Source organism: Grampus griseus, assembly GCF_964374135.1.
Source record: "Grampus griseus genome assembly, chromosome: 3".
Taxonomy (NCBI): domain Eukaryota; kingdom Metazoa; phylum Chordata; class Mammalia; order Artiodactyla; family Delphinidae; genus Grampus; species Grampus griseus.
Genome location: NC_139019.1, coordinates 125,929,180 through 125,946,707, shown reverse-complemented (window position 1 = coordinate 125,946,707; position 17,528 = coordinate 125,929,180). Strand labels below are relative to the sequence as shown.

General features: G+C 57.4%; 1 protein-coding gene across 1 annotated transcript in view; it reads right to left on the bottom strand.

Moving 5' to 3' along the window:
- Nucleotides 1-529: 529 nt before the first annotated feature.
- Nucleotides 530-17,528, bottom strand: part of TCOF1 (treacle ribosome biogenesis factor 1) — a 39,345-nt gene continuing 22,346 nt past the window's right edge. The window contains exons 17-27 of the mRNA XM_082651745.1: nucleotides 15,816-15,923; nucleotides 10,911-11,094; nucleotides 9,383-9,519; nucleotides 7,623-7,736; nucleotides 7,068-7,314; nucleotides 6,518-6,600; nucleotides 5,796-5,976; nucleotides 3,321-3,860; nucleotides 2,531-2,628; nucleotides 1,735-1,778; nucleotides 530-941 (exon numbers count right to left, since the gene is read on the bottom strand). Coding sequence (XP_082507871.1) covers nucleotides 1,752-1,778; nucleotides 2,531-2,628; nucleotides 3,321-3,860; nucleotides 5,796-5,976; nucleotides 6,518-6,600; nucleotides 7,068-7,314; nucleotides 7,623-7,736; nucleotides 9,383-9,519; nucleotides 10,911-11,094; nucleotides 15,816-15,923 — 1,719 coding nt within the window. The 3' untranslated portion in view covers nucleotides 530-941; nucleotides 1,735-1,751. The remainder of the gene's footprint in view (nucleotides 942-1,734; nucleotides 1,779-2,530; nucleotides 2,629-3,320; nucleotides 3,861-5,795; nucleotides 5,977-6,517; nucleotides 6,601-7,067; nucleotides 7,315-7,622; nucleotides 7,737-9,382; nucleotides 9,520-10,910; nucleotides 11,095-15,815; nucleotides 15,924-17,528) is intronic.

Here is a 17,528-nt window from a genome sequence, read left to right as displayed (position 1 = left end):
ATCACTGGCCATCACAAAGTCCTGCGGACGTCACCCTGACACATCTTTCACGTTCCTCCACTTCTTGCCTTCATCATCGCAGAACCTCTGTTACCTAGACACGTGGACAACTCAGTCCTAAATGGGCGTCCTGCTCCTACTGTCCCTGCCAGCTACTCTCCACCAAGTACCTCAAGAGAGCCTGCCCGCAGCTTGTCCTAACTTCAAAAGGTGACTTGGAAGACCCCCTTCCATTTCTTGCTTCTGGGTATCTGCCTGACCTACCTACCACAGCAACCAGCCATGACCATGCCTGAGCTCCCCCTTAGCTTAGATGCCACCTCCTCCAGGAAGCCTTCCCCACCCCAATTCAACACCAGGGCCTTTTGCTGAGTCTCCTTCTCTGGCAAACAGTGTGTCACTCACCACAGTATCACAGAGCCTTGATACACGGTCAAGAATAAATCCTGAGCGATGGTTTGTTCATCTGCCAAGTGTCAGCCAGACTCTCCCTTCCAAGAATCAATCAATGGCAAAACGTTTGCCCCAGATGCAATGGGAACTTGCACCTTTCCTTCACGTCTTTTATTTTCTGAGTTATTACAAAAAACACACAAACAAAATGGGAGAAAACTGACAAAAAGGACAAAGCCTCAGCATAGCTGGAGACCAGGGGCATGGAAGGAGTCGCAGGCTGAGCCTTACTGGGTCTGCAGGGCAGAGGTGGCAAGTCCCGAGACCTCTGGGCATGTTGGGTCTGAGAAGGGAGGGGCAGGTCACTTAAAAAATATATATATGTATTGTACATGTCCATACGAGGCATCCTTTGTCGGCACAGAAGTCAGGCCAGGGTCAGTGAGTGGAGGTCACGGGAGCTGGGCGTGGTTCCTCCTCCCGGGACCAGCCTTTCTGCAGGGCTCACTGGCTTGGCCAGCACGGACACCGCAGCTGGCCATCATCTTCTGGGGAAGGAGGGGAAGTTAAAAATTCAATTCCAACCCTTGGTGGGCAGAGGGAAGAGGCACGGGGCTGGCCACCACTTGGCTAAGAAATCCTTGGGAGAAGGAAACGTCAGACTTCCTGACCTGTTTCTCCACCAAGGAGAACAAACTCAAAATCTGGCATCTCCTATGCAGGGGAGGGGCATTAACTAACCACGGTGGATACTTGTCAGTGCTGACCATGTCCCAGGAACTGGGCTGAGAGCTTTAGAGCTTAATTAACTGCACTGAATCCTCACTACCAGCCCAGGCCTGTATTACCCCCATTTACAGCAGGCTGGGGCCGGCTCAGCCAGGCGGATCACTTAACCACTTCACCACTACCTGGGAAGCACAGAGCCATCAGAATGGCTTGTTTTGAGCAAATCATCTTCCTTCCCATGAGGAAATGCCCTCGAATTACAAAATCATAAGGAAAAAGAACTGGCAGTGGCAAGGGAGAGACTGAGCTGTCCCCGACCTCAAGCCTTATCCTCATGTACAGAGGCACCAGACCAGCACCCACCTCCCACTGCACACTCAGTGTCGGTCACTGCCAGGACTGTCCCGGACACTTCTGATTCTACAGCTCTGGTTCCCGGCATCACCCACTGACCCTGAGGAATGCAACCTCTTTCACCAAACCCCCTTCCCTTCAGGGCCTACCCACGAAGCCCAGTCTAGCTCCCCGGAACCACGGTGAATGCTGGGCCTGCCCTCCCACTCTTCCCGGGGAGCAGATGGTCAGCAGGGGTTCCCGGGTCAGGAAGTGCACCTGCCGCCTGGCGTCCCTCAGACAGTCTGCTCTGCCGTCTTCTTCTGTGAAGAGAGGAGTACGTATGAGAGGCTCCTGTACCTGAAGCATCTCCCCACCCACGCTGCCCCCACCAGGAGGGGATGTGACAGTTGTCTCCTGAGGATTCGTGGCTCCCCCAGAACAGATTTTGGGCATACAGAGATCCCGAGGGTAGGGATGGCGGCCCCCGTGTGCTCTGGAGGAAGGAGCTCAGGGCTTTGCAGCAGCAGATGCTCAGCTTTTCTGACCACAGCTGAAGTCCTGCTGGCCACGGTGAGAACTGCGCCTGAGTATAAGGTGCTGAGGGCCCCCTCGCCAGGCGATCAGCCCTTGACATGCATGAAGCAGACTGTGTGTGTTTCTGTGGTGGGGATGCCCTGCCCGCTGGGGCACACACATGCCAGGGAACGTTTCCTCTCACCTGGAAACCTGCAACAGCCTACCTGGCCTCCCTGCCCACCTGGGGGGCTCTGCTTTCTTCACTTGTCATAAGACTATCCTTCTATCTCACAGGCAAGATAGGGCCACTCCGTGGTGCCCATGTGCACAGACCTCGTGCCCCTCAGGGTGACGCCCCACCCCTAGCTCTTCTCTAGTGTATCATAACGCACAAGCCCCCGTTCTGGACCCTGAGAATGGAAGGGGCACAGTGACCAGGTCTGGCCCACACGAACCCCTACCCTGACGTGCAGAGGCTGGGGCTGATCACATTCACCCTGGGGACTGGGTTTGGGCCCCTTTTTCGCGCCTGAGACTCCTCAGGAACTCACTCTACCTTTTTCTTCTTTTTCTTCTGCAATGGTGAGTCAGGGTCTTTGGATGAGGCCTTTTTTGCTTTCTTCTTCTTTTCTTTTTTTTCCTTGTCTTTTTTTTCTAAGGGAAGAAAGTGAACTTGTTAAACAACAGGTGCTAGTCTTAAATGTTGGCGTCAATGTCGAGAGACACAGGGGGCGGGTCTCCAGGGGCCCTGGAGCTCTCCCCCCCCAAATGCCCCACACCATGGGGAGCCGTCAAAGCACAGGTCCATAGGCCTTTGTGACCAACTGCCCTGGCCCTCGGGCCAGCCTCGTGATTTCTGCTCCATCCGTGGATCATCTGGACTATTACCATTTTTCTTTAACTCACTCTGTAAAACGTCTACACATTTATTTTAAAAAGACCCTTTCAACCTGTAAATGGAAATGAGTTATCACCCATCATACAGGGCCGGAGTGAGGGTTAAAGGCAGCCCTGCCGCAGGCGGAGACCAGTGCAGAGCGCGCTGAGGGGCGGCTGCTGTCCAGGAGCCTGGATCGCAGGGGCCTGAGCTGCAAGTGCGCGTGGCGGTGGCTGCTGTGAGGGAGCTAGGGGCTCCGTGGGCACACGCCCTGGAGCCGTGAGCACCTTCTCAGCAGTGGTGGCCCCTGTGCTCCGGCACCTGGTTCTGCCTTTGCCCATCCTGCCCACCATGGACAAGCCATGCTCAGCCCCATCTCTGTGCTGGCTGGGGGCTGCCTGCCCGGGAGGTGACCGACAGCACTCGGCGGGGCTGGGGAACGCGCTCCGGGACTGCACTGGGCACTTACTCTTGTCGGCTTTCTTCTTCTCCTTCTTGCTCTTTGGGTTGCCTTGGTCTCCCCCCTCACCCTTCACCTTCCCCGGCTCCCCTTCTGGCTTCTCCTTGGCCCCTTGGGAGCCGGGAGACTCCTTCTCCTTCTTCTCCTTGATGTCACCACTCGCTTTGTCCCTCTTGGATTTCCCCTTAGAAGTCCTGGGGGCCTTTTCTGGGGAGACCGCACGCTCCCCGCCATCCCCGGCCGCCAGCTGCTTCTTCTTCTTGCTCCTGGGGGCACCGGCGGCTGTCTGGTCTTCGGAGAGCTTCCGCTTGTTGCCCAGGCGGCCCTTCCGGCTGCCCTCCTTGGCCGCACCCATGGCCTTCTTCTTCTCCTGCTCCAGCAGCTCCGCCAACACCTTCGCCACCGACGCCTGCACCTGCGCCTCACTCAGGGGCCAGGGCTCGCTCAGCAGGCGCCGGGTGATGTCGCTCTGCAGCGCCTGCATGGAGGCCTGGGGGCTCCTGGGCCCCTTCCCGGTCTTCTGAGGTGTGACGCTAGCCTCTCTTCTGCCTATGGAGAGAGGACCCGGGGTCACGGATCTGAGAGAATCAGGAAATAGACCACTCGTGGAATGAAAGTCAAGGGGCTCCAGCACAGACCTGACCTCCTCTGGTGCAGTACAGAGGGGGACGGCGGGGCCCCGCTGGGTCTCCGGCTCGCACCTCTCTGCCAGCTTCTAACTTAGAGCTCTCTTCTTGTTTCCCCACACTAAAAACTCAAGCTCAGGTTGGGGATGGAAATTAACTCCAGAATGTTCGTCAATGGGCTTGAAATCTACCAACAAATCAAAGAATCTAACCGTCAGGATAGGGATAGTATCTACCAGTCAGGAGTCCAGCGCTGGGAGGCAGGAGACCTGGGTTCTGGGTCTGACAACCAAACTCAGTTTCCCCATTTGTAAAATGAGGGGTTAGATGAACTGTGAGCCCCCTCACCCCCATTCTAAATCACAGACTCGTAATAAAAGCGAAGGCCACGCGGTCAGTCAACTCACGGCCACCTGTGCACAGTGGGCCCAGGCCCTCCGTGGTCAGGGGTCCAGGTGGTGTGGCCTGGGGGTGCTGGGTGCAGTGAACATGCACATGGTGGCTGACTAAGCAGGTTTACTGCCTGCCAGAGTGACTCCTGCTGCAGCCTTTGTTTAGAACTTTCCACGCCTCTGCTCTCCTTTGATAATTGTATGCTGGCTACACGTGTGAAAAACCTTCCACAGCCCCCTCTAAAACGTCTCCCTGTCACACCCGCCTCTCACAAAGAGAAGAACGCTGGGGAAGAAAGTGAGCAATGACTCCTCTGCTGACCCGGCACCAGGCAAGCTGCGCGAAAAGCCCAGGGACTGGGGGCTGTGGGACTCAGCATATGTCCTGATGCCGCCCCAACTTCACAGGTGACTTGGCGGGTCTCAGCCCCATTCGGGGCCTCACAGCACAAGTGCGCCGACACCCTGGGCTCGGGGGGGTGCTGGTGGCTTGGCCCTGCTCCACGTGGGGAGGAGAGGGCTGTTCCCGGCAGTGGGCCCTGCAGCAGCTCTGGCTCCAGAGCCCTAGTGGGCCAGGGGTGGTGGGCAGAGCGGGTTGCAGGACAAACGGAGGCCCAATTCAGTCCTCTGGTGCTTCTTGGCAAGGACAGGAGTCGGCTAGAGAAGGGAGCTGAGGAGGGCACGGGTGCCTCGGCAACCTCTCTCCCTGCAGCCCACTTCTCTGCTTCCTGTCTACCAAACACCTTAGAACACCAAGGCCAGGGAACCCCTAGAGCTGTCCCAGGTGTACCCTCTAAATGTCCCATAGTGCTGGCACAGTCAGCGGTGGCTGATGCCCTAGGCCAGGTGACCTGAGCACTCCAGTCTGCCCTCCAAACACTGCGTGACCATTTTCCACATGTGCCATTTTCTACGTGACATCAATGGATGCATCGACCCCTGCCCTGTCTGGTTAAGGCGCTGAGGTCCAGAGAGGCCAGGGGCTCGTCTGAAGCTTTAGAGAACGTCAGTCCATAGCCTGGGGTCATCGCCATGTGCTGAAGACTTCTCCAAACGTGGCCCCACCTTCTGTCTGAGCAACCCTGAGTCCCGACGTCCCGCACCATGAGCCTACCTGTTAGGAAGAAAAGTCAACACGGACAGCTAGAGAGCGCCAAGGCCTGCCCTGAAAGTCAAGGTGCACCTCCTCTAAGGCAGAGGTCACCCTACCAGGTGCACCAGCATCCCACAGGGCTGGATAACCCAACCTCCAGGCTGCCCTAGACCACAGCAGCCAGCCCCGTGGGCGCAGGCCCCTGCCCTTTCATGAGCACCTCCAGGCCTGATGCAGGGGTACCAGGCCTCACTTGGGGAGGCCCTGCTGGCAGACAGGACCATGTTGGTGGGACGGCTCCTGAGGGAGGGAGAGAGGCCCCTGCCTCGTCCTTCCACATCCTGCTGTGTCCTTCCTGCAGCCCTCGACTCACCTGTTTTAGGGGACATGGTGCCTGCTGCTTGTTGGGGCTCCACTTCCTGCTTGCCGTCTGGGGCATCTCTGGTGGCCGGAGTAGAGGAAACCGAGGGGTTGGGGTCTGGCTTGGGAGTGGCCTTTGAAGCCTGGGAACTGGCCGGAGTTAGCCCAGGGGTCACATAACCTGAGAGGAGAGACTGAAGAAGCCCAGTGTGAAGAGGCCCAGCAGTGTATGGCCTGCTATGAGGACACCAGCACAGGGACCCCAAGGGTTGGGCCAGCCCTACTGGGTGGTGGGCACACCAGCCCTCTGTGAGTACCTCCTGCACTATTTTAATTACTACATAGTTTTAACAGGCACATTTAAAAAGGAAACTTCTTATTACTAATGCAAATGGAAAAGCACTAGCATTGGCTACGTACAGATGATAACCTTAAAAGAAACCCCATCTGTTAAAGAGCGTTTTTATATGGGGATCACCTAAATCAAGGTAAGCCCTGTCTACAGACTCCAAGAGTCCGCTGCTCACGACTTTATGTTGAAAAGGGGCCTCGGGGCAGGAGCCAGCCTGGCTCCACACGGACAGGACCCTGCCCAGGGCCCTTGGGAAAAGGAAGAGCCCAGACCTATGAGCCAGGGAGTGGCCTCGGCCTACAACTGCACAGGTGGGCAAGAGCCTGGCCTGGGGCTCCTGCCCCAAGGCCCCCAAGGTTGCCAGCCCCTTCCCTCGCGGTTACCTGGGAAGGTGCCACCACCTCATCATCGCTGGAGTCTGCTGTGGTCTCTTCCACCAACGTCTCCCTCCTGGAGGGGGCTGGACCTACTGGAGAAGCACAGGTATCCTACTGGGAGTCCCAGGTACCCTGTGCCAGCTAGACAGGCCGGAGCCCTCAGGAGGGCCCCAGGACAGCCTGGTCCCTGTGTATGTGCCTCACCCTCCCGCCCAAGGCTTCATCTGCTCCCTTCCAAGGTCTACTGCTATTCACAGCATTCCAAGTGAGACACTTGAATGCCAAAACCTAATTCCCAAGGGAGGCATGGCCCTGGGATTTTGGGGCCTCAGTTAGGGGAGCTTGATACCAAAAAGTTGGGAGTGGCCAAACAGCCTAGTAGGAAGGCCTCTAACGTCATGTGGACCAACTCTGTTATGGGGTTGTGCAGCTGGGTAAACTGAGACCCTGTGTGGGATGGCTAGGCCAAAGTCGCAGAACAAGTGGAGATACAAAGCAGAGGCCTGAGGCGAGGGCTCCACCAGGTCCCCCAGCCTTTTCTTCCCAGGACCCTCACCTGGCCTGTGGGTCAATGGGGCCACCTGGGGCCCCTCAGCATCTTCTTCACTCCCTGAAGAGCTGCCACTGCTGTCCTTGCTGTCATCTGAGGTCCCAGAGGCCTTGGCCTTGGGGCGTCCCGAGGGAGTGGCTATGGCCCGCTGGGTTGCAGGAACCTCAGGCTTTCTGAGCTTGTTGGCCCCTCTGGCCTGCGCGGAGGTGCTCTGGGGACTCGTCATGGGCAGTGTTCCCCGAGCACTGTCAGTCTAATTTGGTGAGAGGAGAAAGGGTGAAAGGAAAAATTAGGGGAAATAAGATCTGGTGCTTACTGAACACCTCAGTTAAGGGCCAGGCACCGTGTTAGCTGCTTCGCACACAGGCCTCATTTAATCCTCCCACAACTCTCTAAGACGGGCAGCAGAAGCCCGGGAGGTAAGCGTGTGTGCTAAGGCCAGTGCTGGTAAGTGCTGGTGCTGGGACTCAGGCCCCTGCCTGGGCCCTGCCTTCTACCCTCTGCGGTCTCTGATGACCGTCCCCTCCAGAGTGGGGCCTGGCCCCCAGCTCCCCAGCTCACCCCACTTGAAGACAGGGTCCTGGCAGCAGGAGGCTGGGCCTCACTGGCTTTCTGGGCAAGGACCTTCAGGGCAGCCTGGGTCAGCGGGAGGTGAGCTGGGTTCCTCTTTGTCACCTGTGGACAGCCAAAGGCAGCCCTGAGACTCCCAAGTTCCCAGGATGCCACCATGCCACAGCCTGGTCAGATCCGGTCTGGCTGGGGTGGAAGGGGACCTGTAGCTGCAAGAGGAACCTGGGGCTGGAGTGGAGGACTGAGGGGCAAAGGGGCAACGCCACCATCTGGGCAGAAAATGGTGCCAGGCTTCAGGTTATGAGCTAATCATAGCGTTCTCAGAGGTCCAAAGACAGCTCCCAGCCCAGGGGAGGGAAGCAGCTCAGGCTCCACTGGAGGCCCCACCACTCAATCTGCGCCTCTAGCCTCGTGGCTGTAACGGCCTCCTTAACGGTCTCCCTGGTGCCACTCCTGCTTCCCACACACGGCAGCGGCCAAGGACAGAGAACGGAACGAAACCTGGGTGTGATCCCTCGCTGAAACCTCCAGGCCCCCCGCGGCCCTCACCAGGCCCTCACCATGCGTTGTCAGGCCTGGCCCCTGCCTCGGCCCTCACCAGGCCCTCACCATGCGTTGTGCTGGGACTCAGGCCCCTGCCTGGGCCCTGCCTTCTACCCTCTGCGGTCTCTGACCCCAGCTTCTTCCAGCTCTCCAACCCCCAAGTGCTTCCCCAGAGGTCCCTGCACCTGGGTCTCCCTGCTTGGAGGGCTCCCCAGCTCGCCCAGGCCTGGCTGCTTCTCCGGCCTCAGTGCTGCCTCCTCTGGGAGGCCACCCCGGCCCGTCCTTTCTAAAGCAGGTCATCCCCCGGTTCCCTAGTTGGTGAGTACTTTAACTACTGGTCTCCTTGTTTCATGGCTGACCCCCGCCTTGGGAACTCCACGAGGGCAGGGACCCTCCTTGTCTTCTTCCTGTTGTATCCTCAGTGTCCCACATGGACAGATGCTCAGCACCATCTGCTGGCTGAACGGCCACATGGATGCAGGTTGTTGGGTGCCGTGACCACAAGCCAGCCACCCACTCAGCACCCATGCTCCCAGGAAGCTCTTTTTGAGCTGTAGCTCGTGATGAGCCCCTCTGAGTGGAGGTGCCCAAGTCCTGCTGCCGCCTCCCCAGCTCTCCCTCCTCCTGCCTTCTCAGAAAAAACGGGCGGGCACAAGGGGTCAGGGAAACAAACCCTACAGCCCCGAGAGCAATGGACTGGGAGGCAGGAGCCCCGATTCTGACCCTGCCTGATCCTGGTCACATCTGGACCGTCTTGCTGAGGGCGTGGTGCTCAGTTTCATCATTTGAATGATGAGCCATTAACTCTCCCCTGCCCGGTTTTTAAGTTCCAGCAAGGACCAAATAAATAAAAATGCACTGAAATCCGTGAAGCCTGGGAAGAACGCTCATGGTCACTATGACAAATACTGACAATGGCAAACTTTTGTTCAAACCGGGAGAGAAAAAACAAACCAAAGGCCTGACATTGTTGAAAAAGCTGCTGAGGGACTCAGGGAGCAGGGCTGGCTCTGCCCGGGCGCCACGTGCCAGATCACGCAAGGCTAATTCGGATCAGGGCTGCGCCCAGGCCAGGAAAGGCTCTGGCTTCGAGGGGGCGGGTGAAAGCAACTGCGCTGCCACCCACAAGCCCTGTGGGGAAGTGGGGGCAGACGGGGGAGCCCCGCAGCCCTGCTAGCCCGCACAGCGCCCCCCGGTCCGTCGGGTACCTGAGTGGCTGGCGTCTCCTGTTTCTTGCCTTCAGACACCCGACTGGTGTCCTCACTGCTGCCGGCCCCCACCATGCTGGCTCTGAGGGCTGCCCTGGGGTGGGCCGTGGGCACAGTTGCCACGCTGGTCCTAATGGCTGAGACGGAGCGGGAGGGGCTGCGTCAGGGCACAGGAGCCCGTGGCCTCCCCGGAGGAGCAACACCCAATCTCTCAGCCCATCCTGAGCGGTGCCCAGGGCCTTTGTGGTAGAAGCCCGTTAAATCCCCTCCCGAGCCTTCCAGGCAGGATCTGCCACTGTCTCCACATGACAGGGAGATGACACGACTGCTGTGGCTGTCACCCCAGGCCTCGTCCTCGCCACCTTCAGCCACCCCCCCGCCCCCGCCGCTGGCCAGGCCGCTCCTCCTGAGCAACAGGCAGAGCACTGGAGCCAAACGTGACTCTCCGCGCATGTAAAACAGTCTCTCTTGAGGACGGCCTTGGTCATGTGCAGAGGCTCGATTACACATGTTCACTGCAGCACTGTTCATGATAGCCAAACACCCCAAACAAAACGCTCAGCTTCCTCCAACGTGGTGCTGGCTAAGCAAACTGCAGGATCCCGCCCCGGTGACCACTCTGTAGCCAGCAGGCATCATGCTGTAAATATGTAATGTCACAACACACCAAGTAAAGATTACTGAGCGTATGTACAGTGTGGTCTCACTAAAAACACATGGCGTTATCATAGGTTTTTGCAAAGTTAATAGTCGTAAAATGTTAACAGTAATTATTCTGGACAGTGGGATTCCAAGTGAGGTTTTTTCTTTTGTGCTAACCTGCATTTCTTAATTAGCCTACCAAGATCAGGTATTAATATCTTCATTAAAAAGTGTTCTAGTAATAATAATAGTAATTAACCATTTTCTTGCTATCACTGTTAGAATCACAGATTGTCAAAAGTCAAAGAAGGGCTTCCCTGGTGGCGCAGTGGTTGAGAGTCCGCCTGCCGATGCAGGGGGCACGGGTTCGTGCCCCGATCCAGGAAGATCCCACATGCCGCGGAGTGGCTGGGCCCATGAGCCATGGCCGCTAAGCCTGTGTGTCTGGAGTCTGTGCTCCGCAACGGGAGAGGCCACAATAGTGAGAGGCCCGCGTACCGCAAAAAAAAAAAAAAAATCAAAGAAATCCCAGATCTGGTCCTGTCTCCAGGAATCCTTCCCTACATGTCTCTGTTTAGGGATTACCTAACCCCTCCCCTTTACATGCCACCAGGAACGGAAGGCTCACTACCTCACAGCCCTCTCCATGTTCAGTCAGTCAGTTGTTACAAAGCTCTTCCTTATACTACAAACCTGGTCCCTGCAGCTTCTAGCCTCTGGTCTGGGATCTACCCTTTGGAGCCAGCACAGAGAAGCCCCAGCAGCTACTTCTCCTGAGCCAGCCCAGTGGGGGTGTGTGTGCATGTGTGTGTGCACGCGGGTGTGTGTGCGTGTGTCTGGCAGTTGCAGCAGGGGAGTCAGCCCTGCACAGTGGGCCTGTGCTCACCAGGAGTCAAGCACTGCGTAGCGGGGATCACGTCCTCATCCTCACTCTCAGAGGAGCTCCTGGGTGTGCTCTCTGAGGCCTGGGCCTTCCTCGGGGTGCTTGTAGCCTGGGTTTGGGCGGGGGTAGCAGCTGGGCCAGCTGGACTACGATTAGGGTCGACAAAAATCAGAGGGGTTTTAATCACCTTGAAAAACAAAAACAAAACACACCCCCCCAGTGATTAAAGGCTTGGCCAGGGGAAGAGGAAGGGGAAGGTGGGTAGGGGAGGGTTTTATAAGGCAAGGGGTCCAGAGAGCTTGGGGTGGCTGGGCACAGTCAGAGGTCATTCTAGCTGCCCAGGGCACTCCCAGCTCACTCCCAGTCCACACACCCACTAAGACCCCGCACAGCACCTCACAGCTCACAGGAGCCCATCTGACCCTCACACAAACCCCTGAGGTCAGCAGCGTTAGCTCCACCATACAGATGGGAAAACCACAAGTCCAGAGAGGGGAGGCGAGCTGCCTAAGGTCACACGGCCCAACGGAAGCAGAGTCAGGGCCAGAACGTGCAATTCAGCTTCCCTCCTCTGGCTGACTTCAGAGACACCTGCCGCATGGGGCGCTCCAAGCAGCGCCCCCCTCAGTTGCCTGGTTGTTATACATGATTCACCCGGGGAGTTGTTCACAATCTAGTTGACCCATGCCCAAGAGTCTGATGCCACCTCCTGAGGGTGTGGCCAGGATGCAGCAACCCAACTACATCAGCCCAGTATCTTCAACAAATAAAGTACACAGGGAAAATCAACAGAGTAAGACCGAAGGGACCCAGTACAGTGTGTGGCTCTTACATGGACTCCTATCTGACCATGCCAGATATAGAAAACGTCATTCATGAGACAACTGGGGAAATGGGGACACTAACTAGGTGGGTCAACTTTTTAGAGATTGTGCTTAAAAAAAAAAAAAAGGGATTCAGTGGTGTTGGGGAAGTGAGTTGAAGGTTTGGATGAAACAAGCTTGGTCACAAGTTCAGAACTACCAAAGCTGGGGATGGCACTTGGGAGCTCTGTACACTGTTCTATCTGTGGGTATGCTTTGCATTTTCCAGTGAGACACTGAAACAAAGAGAAAGAAAGCAGGACCACCTGGTATTCTACAGATGCCCGGGAACCACAGCTCCAGTGAATATGCCCACTGCACAGGAGGGCATCTGGGGAGCTTACTTTCCAGTCCCCAAAGGTCAGGGCCGGTCTGGGTTCTGGCCCCAGCCCCACCCCCACAGGGAGAGGAGGGCAGCAGGCGGGAGCTGCTCACGGCCACGGTCTGAGACCCAGGTCTCTGCCCACCTCCTGAGCCTGACTCCACCTCCTCCCAGGGTGCTGCTGGAGAGGTAAAGTAAAAAGGAAAGCAGAAAGGGGCCCGCCCAAGGGGGGAAGCTCTGCTGGGCTTGGGCCCTTCCTACCCCTGCCAAACGGCCTCCCCCATGGCTGCTCGGATCTGCCACTTCCAGAGCCTTCCTTCCCACGTGATGAAAGAGAGAAGATGGAAAGTGGGAGAAGGCTTACAGTTGAGGGAGGGGGGATCTATATATATGTGAGAAGACAGAGGAACAGATTGTCGGGGATGAAGAGAGGCAGCAAGCCCACTGAGGCAAACAATAGCGTCTGGGATGTTAAAAGCAGCTCCGCAGCAGAAGCCTCCTCCCTGTTCCACCTGCCCACGCCCTGCACCCCTCCCTCCCCCGGGCTGGGGGCTGGGCAGGGGGCCTGGCTTTGGGGGCCGGGGCACGAGGGGGACCCTGGCTGAGCCCTGGACTGGGGAGGGTTCAGAAGGAGGGCTGTGCTGCCCAGGGGTATGTGGGATGCACTTCTGATCCCACCTCTGCCACGACCTCACCTTGTAGCCCAGCCCCTGAGCTTCGTGGGCCTCACTGTCCCACCTGCTGAAACGGCTATTAGTAACCCCAGCCTGGGCTCACTCACCGGAGGGCCTCTGGTCTGCCCAGTACACACAGGGGTGACAAGGGCTTTCTTTCTGGGGTACGTCAGAAAAGACGCACTGGAAATGGAAGCAGCCCAAACATCTGGCTGGACGCCCCGTGTAGGTGCTGCGCAGTGAGGGCCCAGAGGGAATGCAGGCGCTCCTTTCCTACTACAGGGTCTGACACCTGTAGGACCAAACTCGGGGGCCTTCTAGAAGTCACAGCTGAGCGCATCACAAGAGTGCCCTCATTCCAGTCTGGGGCAGAGCAGGGGTCGGGTGGATTAGCCCAGGCTGCTGACTCCAAGGGACATGGCCATGAAGGTACCCGAGCTCTGGACGGTAGCACTTCTCCAAAGCCTCTCCCACAGCTGCCTGGGACTGGTTAGCAGATCCTGGGCCCACTCCACCCCAGGGAGATGAGAAATCCCACTCGCAGGGATGTGGTCTGGAGCCTCCACGGTTCACCAGTCCCCAGGGAATCTCACCCCAGGGGTTGAGAAGGCTGAAGCTCAGCGAGAGCAAGTGGCCCTACCCAGGGTGACCAGCAAACTGGTGTCAGAGACAGGGCTGGAAGCTAGTCCTCCAGGCACCAGACAGGAACTCCTTCCAGGACCAACCATGCTAAGCCTCTGATTTAACACCCTCATTTAGTTTCTTACAGGTCTCTTCTTTCTTTCTGACTCAACCTAAAACTCTGAAGGCAGGGCCTAGTCTTCTTAATTTGGTACTTATCCCAGATCCCAGCACAGACCCTGGCCTGGGGTTAATGCCAGCACAACAGGGCTGAGCCACGGACCACCCCCCAAGGTGCCCCTCAGAGCAAGGGGGCAGGCCCCATCCCCTGCATGGGGGGAGGCTGAGGCACAGTGAGGGGGCCTGGGAATGGACCACATCCCCTCTCTGCCTCCCAGCCTGGGGCTCTGCCCACCACCCTGGGATCAATCCCTTTCCCGCACGGACGGGCTAATAATAAAAACAGTGAAACTCGTCAACAGAGAAGTGCCTGATAAACGCATAATAACGATAATAATAATAATTAGTGAGCTTGGGATTAAGGAGATAAAAATGCCCCAGTTAGGAGGAGGCTGCAGCTTCCCCAGGCCGTGCCATCTTCCCTGAATCCTCCCGGGGAATGCACAAAGTGCTGACTTTTTTCTTTCCTCTTTTTTAATAGGGACTCCAGAATACTGAGGACTAACGTACCAATTAAATGGTTCAGTTTAAGCATGATGTTCATATTAATTGTGTTAGTCCACCCCCGCAGAGAAGGGCGAAGCGCCCCCCCCCCAGCTGTTTCGATCCTACTCAAGAGAAGGAGGCAGCCCCCAAAAGGCTCCAGAGAGCCAGAGGGCAGTGTCCAAGCCCTGCTTCCTTCCTGCCACGGAGAGGGGAGTGTCGGGGTAGTGCCAGAGAGCGGACAGCCTGGGTTCAAACACCAGGTCTGTCCCCTTGTTACAGCCCTGTGACACCAGGGCAGCTCACCCAACTTCTCTGGGCCTCATTCCTTCCTCCTCAAAATGGGAATAAAAGAAGCACCTAGGGCTTCCCTGGTGGCACAGTGGTTGAGAGCCCGCCTGCCGATGCAGGGGACACGGGTTCGTGCCCCGGTCCGGGAAGATCCCACATGCCGTGGAGCGGCTGGGCCCGTGAGCCATGGCCGCTGAGCCTGCGCGTCCAGAGCCTGTGCTCCACAACAGGAGAGGCCACAACAGTGAGAGGCCCGCGTACTGCAAAAACAAAAAACCCCCAAAAAACCAACAAGAAGCACCTATCCTCATAGGTCTGTTGTGGGGATTAAACAGAATAATGAAAGTATGGGGCCTAGCACAGTCCTTGGCACTCAGAAAGTGACCAATGGTAGATGGAGTTGCTCATGGTTATTTTTCTAATCTAGGCTATTAAGGAGAGAAAGGCAGTGAGCACCCCAGCACTGGGGGTGTGCAAATGGCATCTGACTCTACCGATGGACTGATTAGCACGTGGTACATCTAAGGGGAGCTGGTTGTTTTTTCGGCTGCACCGCGTGGCATGCGGAATTTCCCCGACCAGGGATGGAACCTGTGCCCCTTGCACTGGAAGCGCAGTCTTAACCACTGGACCGCCAGGCAAGTCCTTAAGGGGAGCTGGTTAAGGAGACCCACTGGTCTGGGGGTTGCGGGCTCCAGCATCTCCGAAGGGCCTGGCAGAAGCTTTTAGGAACTTGGGGCTAAAGGAGGACAAAGGGCAGTGCCAGCTGCACGCGAGGCCTGGGGTTCACACAGAAGCTCAGACACTTGCCAGGTGAAAGTGGGCCTCTGGAGTTGGGCAGACAAGGTGGGCTTGGTGCCGCCCTCAGGGGTAGAGTCAGGGGAGGACGGCCGGCAGCGTATGAGGATGGGCCGCAGGTGTGTGAGTGCGGTCTGGGACCAGGCCTGTGGGATTCTGACAGGCCCTGCAGAGAAGGCTCCCAGTTCCCAACAGGAAGCAGGGGTGTCAGCGTCTGCCCCTTCCTTGGCTCCTTATGGGTCACAGGAGTCTGGGGAAATCACTTCAAGTTGTTGGGCCTTGACTCCTGATGCACCACCACGTGCCCTCCTGCATTCACAGGCCCTCCCTGTCGGGCGGCACGCTGTGTACCTGTGCCAGCATGCAGAGCGGGGAAGCAGGACTGCCACCCTGCCTGTTCACAGCTGAAACAGCCGGGCCTCAGCATGGTTAAGGCAAGCCCGGGCCTTGGAGCTGGTGGGCGGGGCCGCCGGCTCTGACCCTACACCGTCTGGCCCTGCTGCCTTGGCTCTGCTGCCTGCCTCCCAGGGTTATTGTGAGGATGAACGTGTTAAAACAGAGGAAAGAGCTCAGGAAACTGGGAAGTGCTATTTAAGTGGGACAGATCTGCCCCCATGCCCGGGCCCACCTACCCAGCTCTGAGCCCGAGGGTCCTCAGAGACAATGCCTGGCCTACCTGTCTCGCTGGCAGCTCATCACTGCTGGTTGAGGACCCCTCTGCCTTCTTCTCCGGGGGCGCTGGGGCCAGGGTCTTGCTTCTGGCAGTTTTGGAGTTACCCTCCTTCTGACGGGACAAGCATATGGTGGGTGAGGGGGCATTTGTTAGCCAACGGGAAGCACAACTGAGAGGCCGGGGTGGGGAAACCACGGCCAGAGAGCAACGACCCTCAGTCTCCGGGGGAGATAGCATGACCCCCCTATATACACACGGGGGGCACAGCTGCTGGCCCGGCATGCCTCCCAGCCACTGGGAACACAGGTCTCCACTCTGTCTATCCTTCCTCCGGAGCTGACTCTGAACGTGAAAGGGATGTGTGAGTCAGACACAACTAAAACCTGAGGGCTGGCGTGCTGTTGGCCGGGCATCTGAATGAGAGGTTATAGTGGCCCGGGACGAAGTGGCAGGGGTGGGGCCAGGGGCCCCAGCACAGCTCACACCTGGCTGTCACAGCCCCAGCTACAAGCAGGAGTTGGCTGAGGGTGCTCCGAGCAGCTGTGATCCCCTCCTGCCCCCCTCCTCCCGGGCCAGGCGTAGACGAGGGGGGCGGGCTGGCTGGGAAGAGCCGTCAGGAGCCAGAGGATGACTCGGAGAGCAGTGATTAATCAGCAAGGCACTGCTGGTGACCAGCTCAGGGGAGCCCAGGCAGGTGCAGAGGGCAGCTCTGGGCCTCCCTACTGGTGCGAAGGCCCCACTTTCACCACTCAGAAAAGCAGGACCCATGCTGCCTGAGCCTCCAATTTCTTAAGAAAAGCTGGAAGATCCTGATTTGTGTATTTCCCAATTTTTAAAATGAATCAACTACAATGCACACTGCAACAGCCACACCCCCATGGCTTCCTTGCTCACAGAACCCTGACTCTGTTCTGGGGGTCCCCACCACAGGCTTTGGAGAGGGTGGCTCCTTCTCCTAGCCAGTCACAGGAACTGCAGGCCTCTCATCAGTGAGTGACATTTTTGGGGGGTGGCAGGGGGCGGGCAGAGCACATGCTTTAGATCTGGTCAAGGAGACAAGGGGAGGGGAAGTCAACTGGGGGATTTCCTAGCTCTTTAGGAGATGCTGCAGCCCTGCTGTGACAATGAGGCACACGAGGCATAGAGATGGAAGAAATCTGAGTCACTGATGATGCCGAGCTGAAGGAACCACCTTTACAGACACCTTATTCTGAAACATTGTGCACTGAGATAACCAATCCCCTTAGCATCTAAGCGCTTGTGAAGTAGCTCTGTTTTCTCCTGCAGATTAGGATGTCCCGACTGATACAATAACCTGTTTATAACTTTACAGGGACTTCCCTGGTGGTGCAGTGGTTGGGAATCTGCCTGTCAATGCAGGGGACACGGGTTCGAGCCCTCGTCCAAGAGGATCCGACATGCCGTGGAGCAGCTAGGCCTGTGCACCACAACTACAGAGGCTGTGCTCTGGAGCCCACGAGCCACAACTGCTGAGGCCCGCGCACCTAGAGCCCGTGCACCTAGAGCCCGTGCTCCGCGATGGGAGAGGCCACCACAATAAGGAGCCCGCACACCGCGGCGAGGAGTGGCCCCCGCTCACTGCAACTAGAGAGAGCCCAAGCATAGCAACGAAGACCCAATGCAGCCCCCCTCCAAAAAAAAAAAAAAATTAAAAAACAAACAAAAGAAACTTTACAAAAAGCACCACAGTCCAAA